The following is a 24,304-nucleotide window of genomic DNA, read 5'->3' as shown; positions in this document are numbered from 1 at the left end:
GGTGCAACTGAAGGAGGTTGTGGAAGATCTACCTAATAAAATGGAGACGCAGCTGGCAGAATCTGGGTCTAATTTTAGTGTTGGTCAGAGACAGCTGGTGTGTCTTGCCAGAGCAGTTCTAAAAAAAAATCGGATCCTTATCATCGATGAAGCAACAGCAAACGTGGACCCAAGGTAAAACCAAAATCTGTTTTACTAAGATAAGCCACTTTTTCTTCTAATATCATTGTCTTTACTGTAGAGATGAACTTAAATGCTTTGTACTTCTTGTAGTTTGTATTGCTATTTTATATTTTTAATGATACATGTTAATTAACTGTTCAAAATGGGGCGGTTGAGCTTTGGCTACAGAGCAGAAAATACAAACTAAGCGCTCAAAATATCCATAATTTCAGTGCATTCCATAAAGTAGGGAAATTAATATTCAAAGTTTTATCTGTCCTGCAGCCAGAGACAAGAAGACAAGAACCTTGGCAATGAACACCAGTAACATCAGAATAGCCATGAAACAAATCGGCTTCTAATGATTTCTGGAAGAAATATCTTGGAAATAAGTAAAAATTAATTAAGTGATTAATTAATCCCCCTTGCCCAAAAAACCTCCCCACACAATAGGGAAAAAAAGAAAAAAAAAAAAAAAGAAAAAAGAAAATAAACTGGTAAGGTGAAAAGTTGGCTGTAAGCAAAACAGGATACTTCTGCTTATGAGGGTCTGTCCCTTCAGATGGCTCAGCTGCCGGTGTAATAAATTACAGCTAAAGCAGGGCCTAGGGGGAAGGTAAGCTGTTCTAAACACCACAGGAATTGCAAAGCAGATTTGGAGATGTTTAAAGCTACAGGAGGGACTAATTTATCATTCATTATTTTGTCTTGTATAACTCAGGCCAGCAGAACTTTCCTGAATTCATTCCTGTTTGAACTAGAGTGTACTTCCAGCAGAACATCCAACCTCAATAGAAAAAAAATTCAATGACAACCCTTGTTAAATTGTTCCAATAGCTAAGTACCCCCACTGTTAATTTCTGAAACATTTGAAACACTGGTGGAAATATTTTGGAAACAATACTGCAAATGTACTGCATCAATTATTCTGGGCTGAATATATAGTTCCAACAAACTATGGCTTGAGGGAGAACTCAAAGTCCAAAGAGGACAATAACACAGCAAGTCCCTCAAACAGATGCATTAAGGATTTTGTATGTCATCTGGGCGTGACTCATTTTTATAACATCTTCTTGGGGGAGAAGTGATGCCATTAGGGTAGCTTTGCAGTTCAGCTGACAGTGTCTTTCTAAAACCTTTAGAGAAGTGCATTCCCTTCCCAGAGGTTCTCTTTTTTCCTGTTTTTTTTTTTTCTCCTCTTTTTTGACTATTATTTTATTTTTAGCTGAGCGCTGATAGATTAACCATCATTAATCATAGCTCTGGAAATTTAATACCATCTTACCCATCCTCCCTATTTTGCCATCTCACATGTGTATGTTCTCCACTTGCGCTATCCTTTTAATTGATCTTGATTAATGTGTGCTGCACTATATATTATAATAAGGTCAATGTTTGTTTGTGTCCACTCTAGGCATAACAATACAAATAATAACTTGAAACTTTTCCTTTTAATCCGGTTTGCATTGCAGTCATTATTACCTTTTCCTTCATGTGTTGCTATAACTAGAGCCAAGTATTTTCCAGCTGTGCCACCTGATAGGGTGTTCATTGGGAAATGCTGATGTGGGTTGCTTAACTGAGCAGTTAGGGAGGCATTTTTGGCATGTAAGGAAAACCTCCCCCTCTCCTGATGCACAGCCCCTATGCCTGGCATCCCTTTCTCTAGCCTGGCGGCAAAGCACACACCGTGTCAAGCACCTGGGGCAGGAAACTGTGGGGAGCTGCCGCCGGCTCTGGAGATATTATTTCTATTTTTGTTTTTTTTTTTTTTTTTCTGTCTCTTGATCTCTTTGCCTCTCCAGTGTCCCCAGGGCTGAGGGATTCACCGCTATGTTCCTTTGATTCAGCTGGGCCACCCTTGTCTGCTGCTGAGTGAAGCTGAGCAAAGGAGTGAAGGGAAGGAGTTTATAGAGTTCATCCTTTTCCCTCCTTCTTACATTTTCCACCTCCCATAGGCTGCCGGGGTGGCAGCGCTGTCGTGAGGGAGAGGAGGAGTTTGCCATAAGGAAGGTTGCCCCAAGTCAGACTACTGGCGTGTTTTACATTATGACAGATGTTTGATTGGATCTTGTCTTCTTGATCCTGACACCGGCATTCTCACCCTGAAGAATGGAGTTGTTTTAAAGCAGCTGAACCGTTCTGGCAAGTTGTATGAAATTTGGAGCAGAAGAGCTGAAAATCTTTCTGTAGTCGCTTTGGTGATATATTGAAACAAAATCCTTAGTCATTGAGACTTTTTAAAAATACTGAGTAAGTTGAACTTACTGAGCTTCCTGCACACTGACTATAGCATTATGCATTAACTCATATTTTTACTGCTTATAGAGAACAAAACTTAAGGGGATCAGTGCACTGCCAGGTTTTTTTGTTGGTTGATCACTGAGTCTGGTAAAAACAGCCATCACACATAGTTCAGTTCATTAGCCAGCTTAAGCTTGTAAGGTTTAACCTTTTGTCACATCTGACTGCTATCTGTAACTATTTCTGTTTTGAGAAATTATCCAAAGCTGCTCAGGAGTTGTGTAGTGTGAGATATGCTTCCAGGTCAGTCCCAGGAGGACATTACACTGAAGACAATGACTTTTGCAGTGTTCCTTTCAGTAGCTTGGTTGCTTCTCATTCAGGTCCTATTTATTCCTGCTCTTTAGACAGTTTACTTTTTATGCAGTCAACTAATTCATGTTACACCAGATCTTGGGTTGCTGTGAAACTTGGTGTTAGATCCTCAACCTGCAGTGCCAGTGGGACAGTTAATACCATCATTTTCGTGCTTTCTTGTTGTGCTGTTCCTTGCGATGGGGAGTATCATGGTTTCCATTTTCATATAATAAGATTAAGGGCTGAGCCTTTGTCATCCAGTTTTGTTATTCAGGTTGCATCTTTGGTTGCTAATGTGCCTGAAAGATGATGGGGTTTGATCCACTGAGACAGGTGATGGAATCACTTGGCACCTGCCTGGCCACCTTCTCAGTGTGGGTAGGTGCCACAAAGGGTCTGTTTATGCCCTGAAAAAAGGGACAGAAATGCTGCTTCCTTTGGCACTTTTCTTGAGGGCAGGCAGCTCTAACTGGCGTGTGATATAGTCTCTGCATTCTGTCAGCATGTAATTCTGTACACACACCCTTTTCTTAAGTCTTCTGGATTTTCTTGCCTTTGCTGCCTCTTCCTGAGATTCCTCTGGAGGTTACTGATGGTGCTTCTGCCTGACACCCCAAAAACTATATTCCAAAAGATACCATGAACCTTAGAAAGGATCTGGTCGAGTCCCTCTCAGCAGACATGTCTGCGTGAGATTTCATACAGTGGTATTTGAAGATGGATCTCTTAGGTCTGTTTCTGATTACTTTGTAGTCTCATTTTAGAACACTTGTCACACCCACAATATGGCCAGCAGTTTCTTGTTAGGGATAAGTGTATATTCAAGAAATACCTGTTTAACATAATAGTTTGATAGTATCTATCAAAGGATGAGAAATGGTTTCTATTGTAAATGTAGGAAGAGGTGGTGCTGTAAGGAATGCATGGTAATAAAGGAAGGTACAATAAACAAATGCAGAGGACAGGGATGTTCAAGGATAAGGCATTCTCCTCAGATAACAGCAGGAATAACCTGGGAGTTACAAATCGTTTTGAGACCTTTAAAAAGTTGTTTTCCAAATTCCTGAGCAAGCTATGATTGTCTGCTCTGTGGTAGCTCTGCAGGAAACCTCACCTTGAGCTTGACTACATGTAATTCTAGGGACTATTGAACCTTTTGTTTCTGTTTCGCTGTTCTAACCATTGCAGAGGACACATCCTGCTGTCTCTATGAGCCTCTTCCCTACAGAGAGTTTTCATGTATGGCCTTGATTTTTTTTTTTCTTTTGAAAGTAAGAGTATTTAGGTCATTAAGGCATTGCTGAGAAGGAAGTGAAAACAGATACACACGTTAGCACTGGGGTGAAAGCACTGGTATTGCTGTGATGTGTGGCATTAATGATGAACAACTTCCTTTTCTTAAGGAGACTGCTAACACATGGGGGTGAAGAGCCTGGCTGTGTCCTGACTTCTCCCATCTTCTTCCCTGATTGAGTACTGGCTTGGGTTCAAAAGGAGGAGTTGAGGAACACCTGCTTCCCACCATGTTCTTTAGCTTCCTTTAGGAAGAAGGAGCAGAAGGACCAAGCCTTCTCAGGCTGCAGCCCAGAACACGGTTCTCTTAAGCTCATGACAGCTTAAATGTTTCTGTCTCCAGATGAAGATGTGTGGGAACTCACTTAACTGTTTACATCTTCCTTCTCTCTGATGATTTGTCCTGTCATCAGCACGAATCTCTCTGTTCCTTTGTTGTGTTGATTGCTTAAACTTAGTTTGTAGCAGAAGTCATGTTCAGTCCTTCAGAGAATGAGCTTGTGCTTTCTGCTGTGGCAACTTAATGGTTACACATTTCCCTAAGTCATCCTGTTCTTCCAGTGTTGTCTTTGTCCACTTTTTATTGTTAGTGCCTTCTGACATGGTGGCATCAGAACAATTCTTTTTGCTTAATTTATGAAGTGATACCACATATTTATCGTGTGCAGACAGATTCAATGTAGAGTACTACTTCTGCCTAAAAAATAGTAATGTGTCAGAGGAAGGCGTGTTGCATGAATCTTTGTTGTATTTTATTTGATTTTTTCCAGTTAGATTTAAGAATTTGAAGAATTAAGGCTTTGCAAGCCAACTGGTTGAAGCTAACATGGCTGCCTCAATATACCAGTTTACCCAGATAACCTCCTTTTAAGTTCATGTACAGCATTTATTATTCTCTAGTCATTATATATAAAAGTACAATTTCATGTCTGAACAGAAATCCTGGTTATGAGACCCATACCTTTAAGTGTGTGACATCTAGGCTGGAATTTCCTTGTCTCCAGCCAGTACATTTTGAGCTCTTTTTATCTAGGGTGACGGTTTTAATTTCTGTACCTGCCTTCCCACAGTGCCTTTTTCTCCATCGTCACCTTTCATTGTGTTTTTGAAGGCTGACGGGTGATATGTGAGTGTTCACATGGCCTGGCTTTGTGCCCAGGTTGGGAGCCGAGGCTTCCTGTGCCATGTGGGCTGTCAGGTGCTTCTAGAGGGTGTTCAATTCATCACCTGACGGCTCCCTCCTTCAGGTGCTCTGGTTCACCTTCCAGCCATGCCTTTCCCCTTCCATGGACTAAAGACTGTATAGATTTCCACATTTAAGCCTGACTGCTATGCTTTAAGTTAGGTGGTGTCAGTGCTTCCTTTTCCTGTAGAGTTAGTTACTTGAATAATTTCCAGTTTTATGAGTGTTGCGCCTCTTTTGTGTTAATGCTTGTTTATACAGCTAAAAAACATTTTTGTGTCTTATGTATCTTCTGGTATAATTTTGTTTCCTTTTCAGGGTTCTCAGCTTGATTTGTGACAGTTAGACACTGAAATACAGGGTTAAAGTGACGTGTTCATTCTTTACAAGTCTTACGTGTCTTCCTGATATCCTTTTCTAAGGTGGTTAATTCATATAATAGGTTGAGGCTCTTAAGTTGAAAGCTTTTATCCCTTTTGTTGGGTTGTGTGTTCCAGTTAACACTCCTGATTTACAGAATAAGCCTAATTTTCTTTTTTTCTGTTTTCAAGTTCTTGAGTTAACCACGTCCTTTATCAGATCCCCTTTTGCTTTTGAATTCAAGAACTTTAGTTATAGGCTGTCTCATGTTCATTCTTCAGTTGATTTGCAATGAAGGATATTTACTTTCACCAACTTCACTGCTTGCTCAAACTAAGGCTTAAAATAACAGTGACTTTTTTGGTGTAGAAATCTGTAGGAATATCTGATTCTATAGCAGGTTCCCGTTTCTGTAGGCAAAGCCTGAGAAATCAGTCGCCTCAAATAAAACCTATTGCTCTGCTTGCAAAAAGAAATTCTTTCCTTCCTAAGTATTAGAGGATAAATTCTGGAGTGTGTTTCTTGATATTCCTCCAAGTTATCTAATATGACAAGAGGAAGAAGCACTGTTAAGTGTATTTCCCGCTGTGTTTGGTGAAGTCATGAAACAAACCTACCATTCAGTTATCCATGCAGACATCTCATTTTTGTCTGTATTGCTCTTGCTGTGTTTCAGAACAGATGAGTTCATTCAAAAGACGATCCGTGAAAAGTTTGCTCACTGCACAGTGCTGACCATTGCACATCGCTTGAACACCATTATTGACAGTGACAGGATTATGGTAAGACAATTAACTGCTTAAAATTCCCCCCCCCCCTTTTTTTTTTTTTCTGAAGAAGAATAATGTTATTGACTCCTTTGTCTTAATTTTGATCTAACAGTGGGCAGAGATTTAAGTTGTACTTTAGACTTACCCTAGTTATCCTAGTTACTGTGGTTGACAACTCATAAAACTGTAGAAGTGATGACCTGAAAAGACTTCTTACGTTGTCTGGCCCTGTGGTTTCCAACCTGTGAGGCACGAACCCATTGCAGGTGAGGCACAGCAGCAGACCTGAGCAAATAAATTCTGCCAGCAGTAGGAGCTTGTCAAGACACACCCAAGAGGCTCTGGACGGAGTCAGCTGGATTCGGTCAGGTCTATTAATTCAGTGTTGGTGGGCTGAGGGAGGCAGCAGCAATAGTTGGTGGTGTGGGATGTGTGAGGAGGAAGTGGTGGAGGTTGTGGGGCAGGACACACAGAGGTTTAAGGATGCAGCAGCTGCCCTGGGGCAAGGGTGGTGGTGGGAGAAGTGGAGCTAGACTGGTGAGGTGATGAACACGGCCAACTTTCTAAAGCGAGGTTCAGACAGAAAAGATGAAGCACTACCAATCTAGCAACCTCTGCCATCTTTGTTCCCAATAGAACAGTGATATATACTCTGCCACTGTGAAATACCCTCTCTGCCATCTTGTCTGCCACACGGTGCATTGCACACGCACAGAAATTAGGAAATACTGGCTGATTATTTTCATAAAGGCAGTGGTCTTCCCCTGGCTCTCAGGAAATCAGGCTGGTTTGTATCCTTGAAATGATGTGCAGCTGGCAGTTTGCAATTTTCTGCAGTAGGAACAGAAGCCCTTTGCAAGAACTTTCTTCACAGTAATTGACGTAGTGGGCAAACCGTGTTCCTGAATGTAACTCAAATTTAACTGGGCTTCGAGCAGAAATTAACCTTCACTTCTCAGTGATAACCTTAAAATAATAATTTCTGCAACTTTTTTTTTGTGAAAATGAAGCATGTTAATTCCATCAATGTTTTAAAATCTGTGATTGAGTTACAATGGTTACCTGAAGTATACAAAATGAACCAGTTGGATCTACTGAGGTCAGCAGTGTTCTGAGGAGTAGAACGGAGCAGATTGGGAACCGAGTGATTATAGTTTACTTACAAAGATAGAAACCAGCAGAACTACAATAAGTAGTCATATAATTGCAAGCATTTGACATATGATAAATATTTTCTTCACTGGTGAATACCTCCCCACAGGTCTAATGGATATGTTGGTGTTTTCTACAACTAAAGTGAACAAAAGATTTGTGAGGAAACAACTATGACCTAATTAATAGCTGTGTGTGTTTGTTAGCTGTCCAAAGGGATTTCTGTGGGTTTTGATTCATTAACTACCATTAGCATGTTATGCACAGAATGCTCTTTCCATGAAGATATTTTCTTGCTTTTGCCTTTAGTATACAGTTGTAATGAAAAATAGATGGCTTAGTTTTTATACTTTTTTGTGAGAAATCATTGAAAATAAAGTGCAGAAATCACCCTTCTCCCCAAACTGCTCAGTATTATTACCAACTGGATAGTTACTCTATTGCATTTTTTACAGTCTGTACATTATTCTTAACCTTAGATTGTTTCAGTTTAGCCACTATTAAGATTTCTGGTTTCCTAGAAGTCCATTTATGTTCATATATTGTCTAATATAGTATTTTTTAATGTCTTTGACCTCTTTGGAGCATTAAGGAACAGATTTGCAAGAAGGTGTGCATTTGAGTCCACAGTAATTAGTAACTCTTAAATATTTTTCATCTTTTTACATTGCTCCATTTTGATCTTCTTACAGATTCTTACAATTTTCTGGGGGGAGAGAAGCGGGTGAGAACCATAGGGCAGAAAAAAGGCTACTGACATGTGACCCCGAGTTTTCTTGACATCCTTATTCAGTTATTGATTCTGTTTCTGGACAAATCAGAAGTATGATCGCGTATTTAGAATGATCAGAGTTATGGCAGGTGTGCTTTTGTTATGCTTTTAATTACTTGGTTTACTCAGGCATGTAACTTCTGGTGGGAATATAGCAGACTTTTGGAAGAGTAAGAAAAATGTGTGTTAAAAATGCAAGGAAAAATAATGTCCCACTAGAAAACTAACTATTAATGAGTGCCATTAAAAGTAAAACCGACATTCATTGAAAATCAATCATTTACTCAAATATCACAAAAAATGAGAGGGCTCAGCTAAAGAAAGCTTTCAGTTTATTTTAAAATTTGGTGAGCCAATAATGTGTTCTAATAATTCACAAATTTAACTTGATGCAGATCCTTTTTTAAGGGTAGAAATGCACAAACTGAAGTGCATTGTTCTTCCATCACCTGGTATTATTAAAAATCCTGGTTTTGTTTCTGCTTTAACTGAGATTTCTAGATTCAGTAGTACCTTCATTTATGAACCATCCCAAATCTCTGTTGTTTGTTGTAATGGTAAAAATGAGAGAAGAACAAAGATGGAACCTCCGAGTTGGAATATTAGCAATTATCTTTTGATAAATAATGGGTAAAGTTATTTTTCAGCGAAATTTTGAGCAAACATGTTCAACTCTCTTGATCACAAAAGTCCAAGCCTGTTCTTGAACAAGTATACATAACCTAAACATAAACTAGGGTTTCCCTCCTATCCTATTGAATCATTCAGATTGGAAGGAACCTCAGGAGGTCTCTAGTCTAACCTCCTGCTCAAAACAGGATCAACACTAATTTCAGATCAGGTTGCTCAGGGATTTATCTAATTGGGTCTTGAAAACTTTGAAAGATAGGCATTCCACAATCTCTCTGGGCATCCTGCACCAATGCTTAATTATGTGCCTTGAAATCCTATTTTCCGTATTTCCAGTTGAAGCCTCCATTCAGTTTATAGCACGTACATCTCACTAAAGCTCCTGCTTCTGTCTTCTCAGTAAATTCCTTGTCAATATGGGAAGATTGCTGTGAAGTTCTCTGAAGCCGTCTGTTCTCCAGGGTGAACGAGCCCTGCTCTGTCAGCCCCTCCTCCTAGGTCAAGTAGTCCAGCCCACTGACCACCTTGGTGACTCTGTTTTGAACTCACTTCAATTTACTCTCATCTTTCTTGTACTGAGGGGGTCAAAACTGGTCCCCAGATTCCAGGTCTGATCTGATGAGTGCTGGGTAAAGCAGTTCCCTTGTTCTGTGCTCCTGTTGATACCCATGGCACATGCTGCTTGACCCCACCTCCTTTTCAGCACAGCTGATGCCCAGGCAAGTTACTCCTCAGCTAATATTGATGTATTCCATTCCAGATTCAAGACTTTGCATCTGTCATTGTTGAATGTCATGAACTTCATGCTGATATAGTCTTTAGCCTATCTTGATGTAAATAGCTTTGAATGTCTTGAGCATATTGACTACAATCTCCATTTTGACGTTGTCCACACGCTTTTGATTTAATTCCATATAATTGCTAGTGAAAGCAGAACTTTCCAAAAAGAAAATGTTCATCTTTAGGGTTAATCTAAACATTTAAAAAAGAAATATAAGAAAAAAAAAAAGGACAGAAAATAATTTTGAGAAAGTCCTGAGAAAATGTCAAGTTGGATGAGTATGGAAATAGGAACTGAACGTGAACTGTTGCATGTCTGCTCACACCCATCATAATAACCGGTTCTATTTTAGAGGAGAAGAAAAGCCTACTGGAAGAGGAAAAAAAAGGAAGAGGAGAATACATTTTATACAAATCTGGCCTCAGGAGTTGTTTTAATTCTCGTTTGTTCCGTTCCCAAAACCATACCTCTGGTTTCATAATCCAGGTCACGCCTTATGAGTATTTCCATTATGTCTATCTTAGTGATAAATACATTTTATCAGAACTTCAAACGCTTAAAGTCATTGAGGGAAGAGCTGTATTGTGTAATGTGATACTCTCTAACCCAATCACCTCAATGAGTAATACTGCATTGCACTTGCATAGGACCTTTCATCTGGAAATTGTAACGCTCTTTACAAACATTAATTAATTAAACTTCAAACACCTGGGTGAGATAGGGGAGTATCCATACAATCTTTGGAACCAAAGTTGGAAAGACTTGTTAAGTCAGGCCATCGAATAATACTACCATAAAATTATAATCCAGCGGTTTTCGAACTCTTTTTTTTTTTTTTCCCTCCCTCTGTGCTTTTCCAGAGTCTCATAGAACATTTTCTCATTCCTTCTGCTTCATTAGTTTGAGAACCAAGGTTGTTAATCCTCCCATCAGGTGTCAGCAGTACCCGTTTAGTTCTTTGGCACAGGCGGGCACCCCCTTACCGGGCAGAAGGGGCAGGATGGGGTAAATGCTGCAGTTGCCTCTTCTGTGATGGAGTAACCCAGCAGAAGCTCAGCTCAGGTTTGCTTCGCTGGCCTCTCATTCCACGTGGCTTTCCCCACCACCACAACAGCTGCTTCCCTCTCCTGTTCTGACCTTACAGGGTGAGGGATTTTTACCTAAATTGCATCTGCAGCTCACCAGAAATTCAGCCAGGAGCAGCCTGGGGCAGCCAGGAGGCACCACTCCCAAGACATCCAGTGGTATCCTCATAAAATCCCTATCACCGCCTCCTCCTCCTCTCTGATTCCTTGTCCAGGTTGAGAAATACTTTTTTATTAATAGAAACTGTGTTTTTTCAGAGGGGGAAACAGAAGCAAACAGAAATCCAGGCTCACCCAGGAACATAGCAGATCAGTTGCAAACTAAGCATATGCATCTGGCAAGAGCCCGATGCATTTATTTGCTCTATATGCTGTGTTGTGGTCTCTCTATAGGAAAGCCACAAAGTAGTCGAAACTTGTGCATTTTCCAATGACAAGGATGTTTCTCCACAGAGACTTTTCATATCAGTGCAATATTTCTTTGAAATGGAAACTCTTTATGCAAGCAGAACTTGATCTAGTAATTAAAAACTGTCATTCAAATAGGAAGTTTTTGATTAAGAGAATCATGGGAAGAGATTTGATTTATTTATGGGAAAACCTGTTGTGGTTACATTCTGAAGTGACTAGTATTCAGGGTAACAATACAATCTACTTCACAGCCAGACTTGAGTTGTTTTTTTTGGTCAACAGAAAATTACTTCCTATGTCTTTCCGGTAACCCTCCCTTGTTCAGTTGTTCCCATTTTTCTGACATTACGTTTACCGTGGTGGAACAACTGAGCCTCATAAATCAGGCAACGTGTTTCATGTCCTGTAGACATCTAACCTGAGCAGGGCAATCAGTCCAGCAAGAGTAGGTGTAAACATCTTGAAAGCAAAGGGGGGGACTCTGGAAGGAGATCCAGGCAGTTTGCATGGTGAAAGGGGAGTCACCTGCAGCTAGATGGAACATACTGTGCAGTGGACAGGGTCTGAGCACTTGTCTCTCTCTGGAGTTCTGGTATATGAGCCAATATTGCACATTAGTATTCATCCATCCAGTTGGAGATGAGACAATGATGTCAATAGGCACCTAAATGAACACAATAGAGATGGCAACGCTGCCCTTCCTTAGCATGGGGATGGGGCATTCTTCCAAGAAGTGCAGAAGTCTGTGTTCTATATTGTCCTCTTTCTGAGGAGGTCTGGATGCAATGCTTCCCGTTCCCAGGAGGATGCCATACTCAGAGCAGTGAGGGCAAGACCAGTCTCCACCCTTTCTTTTGAAGCACTGTGCTACCACAAATGCAAGTGATGGAGCTAGAGGGATAACAAACATGAGGGGGTGTGAATCTGCATCCCTATGAGGAGCAGAGCTCTTGAAGGAGCCCCAGCTGCCCTACCGATGCCTTCACATGAGCTTCTGCTGCAGTAGCCCAGCTCCAGATGGAGGTGTGCAGCACATAGGAAGGTAGTGGTTGTACACTTAAGTTAGTAATACTGAGTTAAAACCATAAGTGCTGTGGTCTGTTGGCTCTTCTTTTGAAGGCTCTTTTGCCACTTAGTTAAATATCACTGCTGGAAAATTGATGTGTTTTACGGCAAATCTTAGACGTTCTCTATAGGGAGGATTATGCAAGTCATAAGGTACAGAAAAGTGCAGTCCTAGCTGTAAGACAGTTCTTCATGAAAACTGTGCGTGTTGCCTATAGTGTTTTCTCCCTCATCTTGTAGGACTGGGGTTTATTTGACAGAGAGCTACCTGCTGTCAGATACAGGCCCACTCAAGTGCATAAAAAGTCTTGCCAGTTGACCTGTCTTAGACAATAGATCTTTCTGGAGCCTGGGATGGTAAAATATGAAACTTTCTAAAAAGTAGAAGTAATTTGGGGTACATTCAGTGTTGTTTTTCAGTCCTTCCAAATTCTAAAGTAGGAGAACTGCAAGGGTGTAAAACTGGTATTTTTTCCTTCTGTAGCACAGCACTGAAGGGGGTTTGGACCTTATATTAGCCCATCCTGAGTATGGTGAAATATTATAGCATATTATACTTGTGCTATTGAAGTCTATTCTGTTAAAAGAATATGATGCTCAATGGATTATAGAAGCTTGAATGAACATCAGATTTTCAAACCTAGGCATCAGGTCTCCAAAGATCCCAGGGCACATAATTCCTCCTAGAAACCTTAAAGTGCCTTGTGGATCTGAATCATTAATCCAAGGTAAAGTTGCTGCATTTGTATTTGTGCACCTACTGTCATTATTCAAATGGAACAATCACTAATAAAACTCATTTTTGACAAAGCTTCTGTCTTGAGAATATAGACTAGGTAATAATAGAATTAATTTTTTTTTTTTTTATTCAACCTAAGAAAAATCCTGACTGCGCTGTGGACAAAAGTCTCTTGGGTAAATCAATGTGAAGGTTGGAATATGAAGGATAGTCACAGAAGGGAACCTGCCTGGAGCGTAAGATTGAAGTTAATGGTGACAGCTGAGATGCCTTGCAGAAGGGAGGTAAAATAGTACGTGGTCTGAGGATACCTGAATATCAGTATTAGTATGTACACAGCAAAAACATTGCTTGCGTCCATGTGTTCTGTAAGGTGACTGGATGTCTCTAAGGTTGTCCGAATGTTGAGATTTTGAGGATCCAAAAAATCACGTGAAAATTTAGGAGGGATCTCAACACTAAATTATAAGGGCTGATGAAATATTTCAGGGCCACTCTTTGGATTGTTGAAGCAGTTCCACCAGACACTGGGTGTGACTGATGCCGACCTACCTACTTGGCCCTTGGCTGTTTTGGAGCCCATCTGAACAGCTGATGGAGACCAAAGGGCCTGGGAACCATTAGGTTTCTCCTTTCATTTGTTAACTCAAGACTTGCAGAGTTTCTGGAAGAGCTGGGCATTTAGCAAGTGATTTTTCAGAAATTATTGGTTTGGTTTTAATGTGAACATGGTTCTCAGATCTTCTGAAACTGGGTTGATGCTTAAGCAAACCACAAGGGAAAACCAGATCCTTCCATGTTCTTTCTTGGGATTTAATAATGGAGTTCAACAAGTATCAGCAGTGAACACATTTTCAAAGCTAAGTAATTTATGTATCTTTACCATTAAGAGAAGATACTGAATTTTAGGCTAAGTTTTGTGTAAAATAATGAGCTATGTGCCATGGTCATGTATCAGAGCAAGTGTTGTCAGCTGAAATAAAGCATCTACAACAGTTGTAAATATCACACCTGGCACAGCTGTCTCTAAAATGAGTCAAAATCCCAATGAGCTTGAAAAGATACTGGGATTGTTGATTCTCTCTGCCAGTTTTAAGCCACACCTCTCCAATATGTTGGCATCTTTGAATTCTTAAAAGCTGCTTCCAATTTCAAGAGGGCTGTCCAACAAGATTCTTCTTTTGCCTAAATAAAACAACTAATTATTGAGGCAGTACTTCAGCTGGGAGCATTCAAATGAAGAGCTGAATTTGAATTACTGCAGGAAGCGAAGCCAATGTTTGATAAACCTTGATCTCTCATTCTATCAGGCATTTGTGTGCGAATGTGGTTCCATAAGTGTAAGGACAGAATGGCCGGATCGTGTTTCTTTAAAGACAGTGGTATGAAATCCAGACCCTACTAGAAATACTAACGCGTCTTAGAGAATGATTTTTTTTTTCGCTCCCTCAAAAATACTGCATTACTGTTTAAAAGCAAATTAGCAAAGCACGTGCTGGTGGCTGATGCTTTGAGCAGAGAGCTTCTGATAAGGTAAAACTGTGTGCACACCAGCTGAGCCACAAGTTCATTGTCATCGGAAACTGATAAAACCAAGAGACATGCCCAGTCATCTGTGACTATATTCCTTAACTTCTTGAAAAGTATATCCTTGTAGCTTATCTAACGTCGTAAGACCCTCAAAAACCTTATTAAAGAGTGGGATTTCTGAAACTGAAGTATGTCTACTATCACTTAAAGGCCACGTTTTGAGCCATTCTGCAATCCCAGTTGAGAAATGTGGCTTTGCAGTGAGGGAAACAGTCATTACTGATTGACCAAAGAATAATTTTGTCAGCATGTACAGCTGCTGGTAAGAACTGGCGTGAGGTCCCTTTATAACCTCGAAGGGAAAGGTTGAACTTGCAGAGGTATATCAGATATTTTGAGGTGAGGAGACTGAACAATACAAGAAACATCTGCAGTGACTGGTTAACAGTCTCCTTTCCTCCATCAAGAGACAGAAGGAGTTAATATCAAATGATTATCAGTAGAATAAGACTCATTACTACATACATAATTGATACTTTTTTCGCCACAACATTCCAGCCAGCTTACAGTGGCATGCTGTCAGATGGAGAAAAAGATTTTTAAGCCTCTGCAAGAAAAGTGAAGGTAACGCCTAGGTGGAACAATTTACCAGCCAGCATTGCATGCTCAATTTTCCCTAGGTTATAACACAAGAATAATTTCAGTTTAAAAACATCCACTGTTTCTGGTTACTGAACAAGGTGTCTGAAGTTGCCTTTTCTGTGAAGCGGGGAAGGTGGGCAGGGGGCACATGTCAAACCCCAGTGGCAGATTTAGCGTTGTTACAGCGAATTTAAGCCCTGCTGAGGTGAAATATTTGGGAAATCTGAAAATAATAATTTGGATTATAAGAAGGTAAATGCCCAAGTGTGCTCTGCTTTGTTTGTATGCATGATGTATGAAATGTACTTTACTTGACACCAGATTTGTCTGGAGTTACTGGTAATTTGTACAGGAGCCTTGAAAGAGGTTGGGGAATGCTTAGATTAAACCTGAAGACTGAAAAAAACAAAACAAAAGACAGCCAAAGCTCCACCACCAAAACCTAAAAAAAACCCAAACCAACCAACCAACCAAACAAAAAAAACTTAAAAAGAAAAGCCAGAACTTTATCATGTTTTCTGAGTCCTCTTTGTAGCTGTCTCAGTGTTCTTCAGTGTCCATAAACCCATTTAGATAGGTTGATATTTCTAAATGATTCTTCAGAGAAGTATGTACATGTTTCTGATCTGTTTTGACAAACCGTGAGACGGAGGGACAGAACATGCATCTGAACTTAATACCAACTGGAGCACAGGCTGTAGACTGTTTCCCACAAAGCTCTGTATTGTCTTGGGTAAATATATTTCTTATACTATGATGTAACCAGAAGCATCTCCTGAATATTCTCCTCTTCCCAGGACTTTATTGAAGATCATCTTGATGTATGCTCTCTGAGGAAAACATTGTTCAAAGTTGTACTCCTAGCGGAGTTTTGAACTTTAATAATAATTTTGTTGTTTGGTGATGTCTTCTCCAAGTCTAAATTAAATCAGATGTATTCCCTAGGAGATAATTTGCTTGAATTATATTCCTTTTGAATAGGAAATAAAAACATTTATGATCAACTCTTAAATGTCCCATTTTCCCTCTGGCTTTATGGTGAAGATGAACGTGAATAGGAATAGTAGTCATTCCTCAATAATAATTGAAATAAATTCCCATGCCCCCCTCCTCTGTTGCTGAGCACTTCCAACCTTGGACTGTTTTTTTTTCTCAGAATGTTTTATAACTATTGTTCTCTTGGTTTGTCTGCTTTTGTTGCTGAAAGTTAGAAAATGCAGGATTTAGAACTTTCTTTTTTGTGTCTATGGATAGCCATAAATATATGGTATTTGTTACAGCATCTTTAAGGATCTGTGTCCTTTCTGTGGCTATTGACACTTCTTTTACTTACAGTAATCCACAAAAAAGGTTTAAAATTCACTTCCAAAATTAATCTATGCTTTTCCAAAGTCCTGTGTGACAGAGTTTGCAGGAATCACCGGTTAGAAAAGGTGCTGTCCTGGTTCTGCTGCCCAGGGCTCTGCTGGCATCTGGACTCTCTGGATGTAGTAGCCTCATCACTCATTGTCTCATTTCTCTCTTTGTGAAGTGGATCTCTGCTTTCTTTTTCACTGTTTTTTGTTTTCCCTTTTGTCTTCCCTGTTCTTTTGTCATGGCCAATACATTAAACTATGAGGCTACGGAATGGAAATACTGCAAAGTTTGGGGTTTTTTTGGGGGTGTGACCTAGGCAGAGTGGAGGTGGATATACTGGCAAGGTACAGATGAGACAAAAATGGACAACTATTTTGTAATTTCCAAATCTTAAACAAATTTAGTTCAGCAATATTTTTGTGGCATAGGCAAATAGGCCTTCTGTGCTACCTAGAGTTAATATAAACAACACATTAAAATGGCTAATACTGTGTTTTCATGTTTGCCTTTGCAAGTCATTCAGATTCAAAAATTTCTTTTCTGTTTCTCTGCCCCTTCCCTGCCATGTTTTAAATCCCACTCCTTCTGTGTCATTCTGTGCCTCCATGTCAAACAAAGTGCTGCTTGAAACTATGTTGCCTGCTACCCAACATGAAAATTTCACAACTGGGACGAGCAGTCACTGCCCCACGCTATTCAACCAGGATGAAACATTAGATGGAGTAGAATTAGATTTGCTCAAGAGGATTTTGCTCAAGAAGAATCCAGCATTTAAGCCCTGTTTGAACATAAAATGTCTGACTAGTGTTGCTTGAGTAAGGATAGTTTGGATAGCTGTAAATAAAGAGCAGTTTCACCTTACACAAGGAGGTGAACGAATTCCATTGAGTAAGAATTTTTCTGTGTGCTCTTTTGCATGATCACTAAGAGCCAATTTTGTAAATTTGGTGCTGTTGGAGTTACTCTTCCCCTTGAGAAAATCCTGTTGAAGTCACACGGATCTGACTACAAAGGCAAGAACAGCGCAGGCGAGGTAAAAGAGGCTGCCAGTGCAAGCCGGTGGAGGATCTGGCCCTGGTTTATGTGTGGCTGCTTTGGATTTATATAGCTTTCTGTGTTTGTTTTATTTTTCTCAGAGGTGTTGAAGTATTTCTCAGGCAATTAACTCCCACAGAATGATTATGGGGCTTTATCTGGTGTATTTTACAAAAGATCAGACCAAAGAGCTGAAAAGTTGAATGCTTCCTCCAAAATACCTCTCTCTCAAAGTCTACATTAAAGTCTACAATGAAATCCGAGGCTGATTCAGTGTCCTGTGCTCCTACCTGTGTCTCTTCTGCAATGACGTGCCGATCTGATTTCACCAGCTGGAAGCTTCTCTGGCTTTTCTGTATCAAGTTCCACTGGTACGACGGCCTTGGAATGCATCTGAGTTTGATTTGGTCGTATTGTGGGGTGATAAGAATTGCACAGAGGTTGATCAGAAAATATGTGGCTGGTAAACACCAGATTCCACCTTTCCTGAATGATTGGCTGGCTTTTTGAAGTCCTAATGATTTTAATTTGGCTTGGAGTCAGTGAGTAAGAGTATGCAAAGCCTTAGCCAAAGTACCTATTTATTTATTTAAATTTGATCAGCACGTATTTCTTCAAAGAAGAGAACCTATCTCTTTGTCTAAGCGCTTTTTTTCTAAGTGTATAAATATATAACTACCAGGTAAATCAGCTTAAATTCTCTCCATTGTCTTGTAGATGACAGCTGTTATTAGAAACACTGGTTTTCTATGGTGAATAGGGTTTGTAGAGTATTCCTGACTTGTAGGAATGACATTGTCTGTTCGTTTAACTTTTTTTATTTCAGATTTTAAAAAAACCAAAAACACAGCTTGTTTTCCCTATGTTTATTCTGTCTATTTTGATAACGTAAGTTTGTTTTTATTCCTCAAGAAAAGGATATGAGTAGATTAGTGACTTGTTTAAAATGTGAATGGAATTTTTCTAGGACACACAAATCGCTCTGGACACACACTCTATCTGTTCATCTTCTGGACTTGACTGTTTAAAACTTGTCAAGGATGAATCAATATTTTCATTTTCCCCTCCCAGGTTCTCTGAAGGAGGAAAATTGTCCATGTTTGTGGTTGTTTCAGAAATTTGCAAAATTCATGTTAAAATTTGAATACTGCTGTAATATACATTTAAAAAAAAACCTCTGTTTTTCTGTTGTAGTTCTTTACTTGTGAGAGACACATTAATAAAGATGCTTTTTGTTTTCTTTCTTAAGGAGTGGTTGGATAAGCTGGTGCTCAGCTGAAAAAACCTGCAATTATCAAGGCACCAGAGATGTCCTGTGCTGGTGCCCCAGTTTAATTATTATGCTGAACGCTATATGATATATTAACATTGTATTTTTAAGGAAGCTGTCCTTAACTTTTATGTAGTACAGTATGTCACAGATGGTGATTATATTTCTAATTAATTCTTAAATATCCAAATTAAATGGCATAGGACTAAATATACTAAAAAATCAATGCGTGCAAGTAGACTTCTCTAACACAAGTGAAATAATGCATCTCTTGTGTATTAAATGACTATATATTGTGCCATGCAATATTGCTGATATTTAAAAGTTTCTCCATGAGCACTGGGGACCTACCCAGCTCTGGCTCATCAGGGTGTTTTGCTGTTCGGAGTCGCATGGGCAAAAATCGCACATTTGAAAGTTTCCTCGCAGGACTTTGAATTTGTCTCCGAGCTTGTTGGAGTTTCTTCTTTCAAACATCAGTTTGCAAACTATTTTAGTTATTTTGGAAGTAGTCCTCATAATACCTTTTATTATAATAATTTATTTCCTGAAATCAGCAGCTCCAGTTTTTTATCTTACATATATATTTTTTTCCCCTTAAAAGTGTGTACACCATAATTATGGCTTGGTTATGGATCCTTGAAGTCCCTCTGTTGTGGCAATATCTTTTTCAATAGTATGCCATGTGTATTCAGTTTTTTATTTATAGAAGAACAAAAATATTTTCTGAATTACTTTTTTTTCTCACATAAATCCTTTTTTTTTAACTTCACTGCTCCTACACATGAACTAAAGTACTGAACTTGTAGACTGACACCCAAGTCTTTCTTGAGTCAATACCATTAACTTATAAGTCAGTTAAGTGTTTGAGTGCATTGCATTTGTCAATATTGACTCTTCCCTGCTATTGTATTTCTTATTCTCTGAGGTTAGCGAGCTGTATCTGAATCTCCTCTGGTCTAGACTTACCTGCACATTTTTGTGTCATTTGCAGGTTTGTCACTTTTCTGATAACTCCTTTTTCTGATGACTAACACATATGTAGCTACCACATATGCCAGAACATTGTGGTTCCCACCAGTTCCTACCTGTTCCGTTTTCCACAAAGGAAAATGCACTCTTTATTTCTGATCTCTGTTTTCTGTCCAGGTTCTTGAAAAATTTTTGTCCCTTGGAGCACAGCTATTTAGTTACACGAGAAACCTTTCTGGAAAACCATATAAACCATGTCTCCTTCAGGTTTCTCCTGGTGCGTTAAGAATTGTATCAGATTTGTGAGGTACAATTTACTGTTGCTAAAACTGTGGACAACAAATTCTACCTGTGATGTGGGTGTCTTAACACTTGTGTTTTAATGATTATTTTTACTAAATTGCTGTCTTATCTTAAAATGTATATGCTGGTCTGTAAGGTCCCTGCATGAATTTGCTACCGTGCAGTCCTTAAATAGAGTCACTAGTGTGGGAATATTTTCTTACAGGTTCAATCAGCTTATTCATTTTTTTTTTCCGATATATTTGGCTGTATGTATCCTCTGTGGCTTACTGAATTAATGCCTTTTTAATTTCTTTGTTGTTTTTTCCCTTCTCTCTTCCTCTCTTTTGGGTACCTATGTCCCCTGTGGCATCTCATCTCTTTTTTCAATGTAGAAAGAATAGGTTAAGGGTAAGTATCTTTCTAATACGTAGTTAGCAAAAACTGATGCAAGAAATTGTTTATCTTTTCAGCAACACCCTCATTTTCTTTAATTACGTCTTCACCTCCTCTAATCCAAAAGACCTACTTATTCTCCCTTAACCGTCGTGGTGGTTATTGCGTGGTTTTTACCCACAGCTGTTTACTTCAGAGCCTATTTTAGGCCTCTTTGTTTCTTTCTTACACAATGAATCTTATAATCTGCTTTGTTGGCTTCACAAACATTGTATTTCCATACTCTGCATAACTTTGCATTGGATTCCTATAGATGGAATGGCTGTAGGGCACTCTAAAATTGTACACCAGGTCTATGAACTGAAAAAGTGCAATGCTACTTTGAAGAAGACGTATTTCGTTTTCAGGATACAAAATTCATCTTAGCACTTAAAGTGCCTGCGTTCCCCCTTGCTTGTAGTCTCTAACGTTTGTTTTTGAATTTCTTATGTTAATATGTTGGTTTCTGATGATTTAACAGGTTTTAGATGCAGGAAGACTGAAAGAATATGGTGAACCGTACATTCTACTCCAAGAACAAGATGGCTTGTTTTACAAAATGGTGCAACAAGTGGGCAAGACTGAAGCAACTTCTCTGATTGAAACAGCAAAACGGGTAATTGTAGAAGAAGGGATAATTAAGTTTGCCTCTGCAGTTTGTTTATCCCAAGTTAGCATATTCAGTGTTGCACTAAGCCTTCCAGTAAAGAATCTCTGCTTTGCAAGGCAAAGCCATCATTGTCAGTGCTTTTTTTTAGTGGGATATACACAGACTGCCAAATGATAAGTGTATTTATATACCCTGAGTGGAAAGACTATTTGGATTTCTTGCATCCTTCTGTATGTACACAAAACAGTAAGTGTAAATAATATATGACATACTCTCCTGTGCTGGGCATTGATCTTAGAAAAAACTTGCAGTAAAAACATGTTAGGGCTACAGAGTCCAGCATTTATCTGTTATTTCTATGTTTTTAAGAGGGCTCATCAAATTTTAGTTTGAGGTTCAGTACCTGTGAATTGTATTATGGTCTCTGGAGGGTGTGATCGAATTCTTTCTTTTGTGCTTTCTCTTACTTTTTTCTTGTACCCTCACTCTGTTCTGCACATAGGATGAGCAAGGCTCAATTAAGAAACAGCTATTGAATGTTTGGTTGCCTCCTTGTTCCCTGCTTACTATTCAAATCCTACTCTGAGTACAGAATTATTAATGTAATTGTGAGCATTCCTCTGGCAATCAAAGCATTTTAGAAACATCAATGGATTAATTTTCATAATATGCCTCTGAGGTGAGGCTATATCATCTGCACTTTTGAGATGGAAAGCTGAAGCAGAGATAAGAAGATAAAAAAATGACCTGTGATTGAGGAGCTCATTTTGACTAACTTTTGGCTTGATTTCTTTTTTTTTTTTTTTTCATGATAACATACCATGTGAAATGTCCAGAGCAAGCTTTTATTTCTCCCGGTGCCCATGGAGTTTCAGCACCACTTCAGCCGAGACCAGCCGCACTCAGATTGGCAGCAACTTGCTTTGTAGACCTGTAACTTTACTTTCAGCATGCAAGCAAGACACCGATATCAGTCATGTAGTGACCTAAGAGAGCCTTTTCAAGGCAAGAGGCAAAGGTCTTATCTCTAACATTTATTCTTTCCACTCTTCCAGTTGCTGGTTGTGTGAAGCAGAACTAGGGGCACGCAAACTCCAAACTGTTTCCTGGGGAAACAGGACACCAGTAGGCGGGAAGCAACACTTAAAGACAGGAAACAAAATGGCAGGTGCCTGGCTATTTTCCAGTAAAAATAAGAGCATTTCCAGCAAGCTGGGAAAAAAAAAAAAAGAAAAGAAAAAACGTGCTGTCCTGAAGGCTGCGTGCTCATGTCTGGAGGCTATTTTACTGGACTTCTTGAAGGTTATGGAAGAGGTTTCTGTATCCATTCATGTTCTTAGAATTTTTTTAGAACTACTGAAACATGTTTCTTTTTTTAAGAGAGTTTTTCAGGTGAAACTCTGCAGCTAAGAGTGTACACTATATGTACACTATAAATTAATGTGTGGCACTAATTACAGAACTGAGGAAACAGTGTTGTCCTTAACTAGGCTATATATTAAGTCCTGCTGTCCTTCTCCATTGCCACTGTGTAACTACTTATATTTAATCACTAGAAAGGAATTGGTCAGCCATGTTTTTTATGGTATGTGTGTGACAATCTGGAGGTTATATAAATTGTGTTCCAAAGGATAGCTTCAAATTCATATGGCCAGTGTTTGCAAAGTGAAGACCAGCTTCTGGAGGCTTGATCCTTGGAATGGCAAGAGGTGAGGCTGTCCAGCTGTCATCTGTAGAGATTTAGCCATGTCATGCTGTCTCTTCTTTCTTCCTTCCCTACAGCCCTCCCCAGTTGCTCAATTGAATTCAAAGATAATTCAAAATATATATAAAAAAAAGTAATAATTGCCTGATGTTGCTTGCCCGTATAGTCATCTGCAGTTACCACATCAATGTTATGTGATTTTGTACAGGAAGGGAAGAGATCCAGGAACCAGTCTCTGCTGAAATGTGGTTTGATGAAAAAGTTTGCTAACTCCCAGGCTAGAAGGCAGATACAAGCTTTAGCATCTGCCAAGAATGCAAAGCATGGTGCTTATCCGCACTCAGCCCAAAAATATGGGAATCGAGAGACTGTATCTCCAGTCAGCAGCTACCCAGAAGCACAGTTACAGTTCTTTCTCTTTGAAAGACTTGGATGTTAATTCAAGGTTTTTGTTATTGCTGTCCCTTGTGCTTTATGCTTAGTTTCAGAGAAGTTGCTTAGTCACAAGAGCTGATTCCAATGGCTTTTCTTTTTACACTAGTAAGTCTGTTACATGTATTGCTGTTGGTCTCGTACATTCCTACTGTGGTTACTAAGAACTGTTTTTATGAAGAACAGCTTCTTTTCTGTTGTTGAAAAACAGCATGCTGCACATAAAAAGAAATGGTAACATGACATATATACATACTTTTCAAAAGGCATTACAGTGGGTTGCTAAGTAAAATGGTTTGGAATGTGGCCATGCTTTGGCAATGATTATTTGATTTACTGCACTTTGGACCTGAATCTTGCGCAGAACAAATGTACCAAGAGCTTCTTTCAAGTAAGGTGAGACTTTAAATACATTTTCTGGACCAGTATGGATTCTACATATATCCTTTAAGTGCAAATGAAGAGGCACTACACACCTTAAATTGGAAGACTAACTTTGAAGAAACCTAATTTTCAAAAATCCTTGTGGGCATCTTAGCTAAGCATTGCAAGACAGAGCTGTTGCTGGAACCTTAGCTCAGGCTTCTGAATTGATCCAACACTCTGTTTGAATGTCTCTCTTGGTCACTCACTGTCCCCATTTTTTTCTGCAAATGTCAAAAAACCATCACAGGCACAGCTCCAATTGGAGACCACTGAGTGTATGTATAAACTAGCCTGTGAGCCTGACTGCAATAGAGTTGTGCTTGGCATCCTGAGACCGTATTTTTGTTTTGCTCAGTTCACACAAAACTTTTTTTAGGAGAAAATCCTATGGGAAAGTGAGAAATAGTCATCAAGGAGTTAAAAAGGAGGAAAAAAGTGCTCAGTTATTGAAATAAACAAAAGTTGGTGTGTTTTCCATGCTCTTGGCAGCACTGAGAGAGTCTTTTCCACAAGCTTTGGTGGCATCAGGGTAGGGCTGATTTTTTGTCAATCAGTTTGTGAGGGAAACTCAGTTTGAGTACTGTGAGGGAAAAATGAGGATTATT

The 24,304-nt window shown here is 39.3% G+C and overlaps 1 protein-coding gene across 3 annotated transcripts in view; it reads left to right on the top strand.

Annotated features, from left to right (window-relative positions):
- The window catches only part of ABCC4 (ATP binding cassette subfamily C member 4 (PEL blood group)), a 156,895-nt gene that overhangs the window by 126,457 nt on the left and 6,134 nt on the right, over positions 1-24,304 (top strand). For all 3 annotated transcript variants that reach the window (XM_071806713.1, XM_071806706.1, XM_065830443.2), the window contains 3 exons: positions 2-174; positions 6,276-6,381; positions 21,008-21,142. In XM_071806713.1, the coding sequence (XP_071662814.1) occupies positions 2-174; positions 6,276-6,381; positions 21,008-21,142 (414 nt within the window). The remainder of the gene's footprint in view (position 1; positions 175-6,275; positions 6,382-21,007; positions 21,143-24,304) is intronic.

The sequence above is a fragment of the Patagioenas fasciata genome, chromosome 1 (genome assembly GCF_037038585.1).
Source record: "Patagioenas fasciata isolate bPatFas1 chromosome 1, bPatFas1.hap1, whole genome shotgun sequence".
Lineage (NCBI taxonomy): Eukaryota > Metazoa > Chordata > Aves > Columbiformes > Columbidae > Patagioenas > Patagioenas fasciata.
The sequence above is the reverse complement of the archived record's forward strand: the minus strand, read 5'-3'. Positions and strand labels throughout refer to the sequence as shown.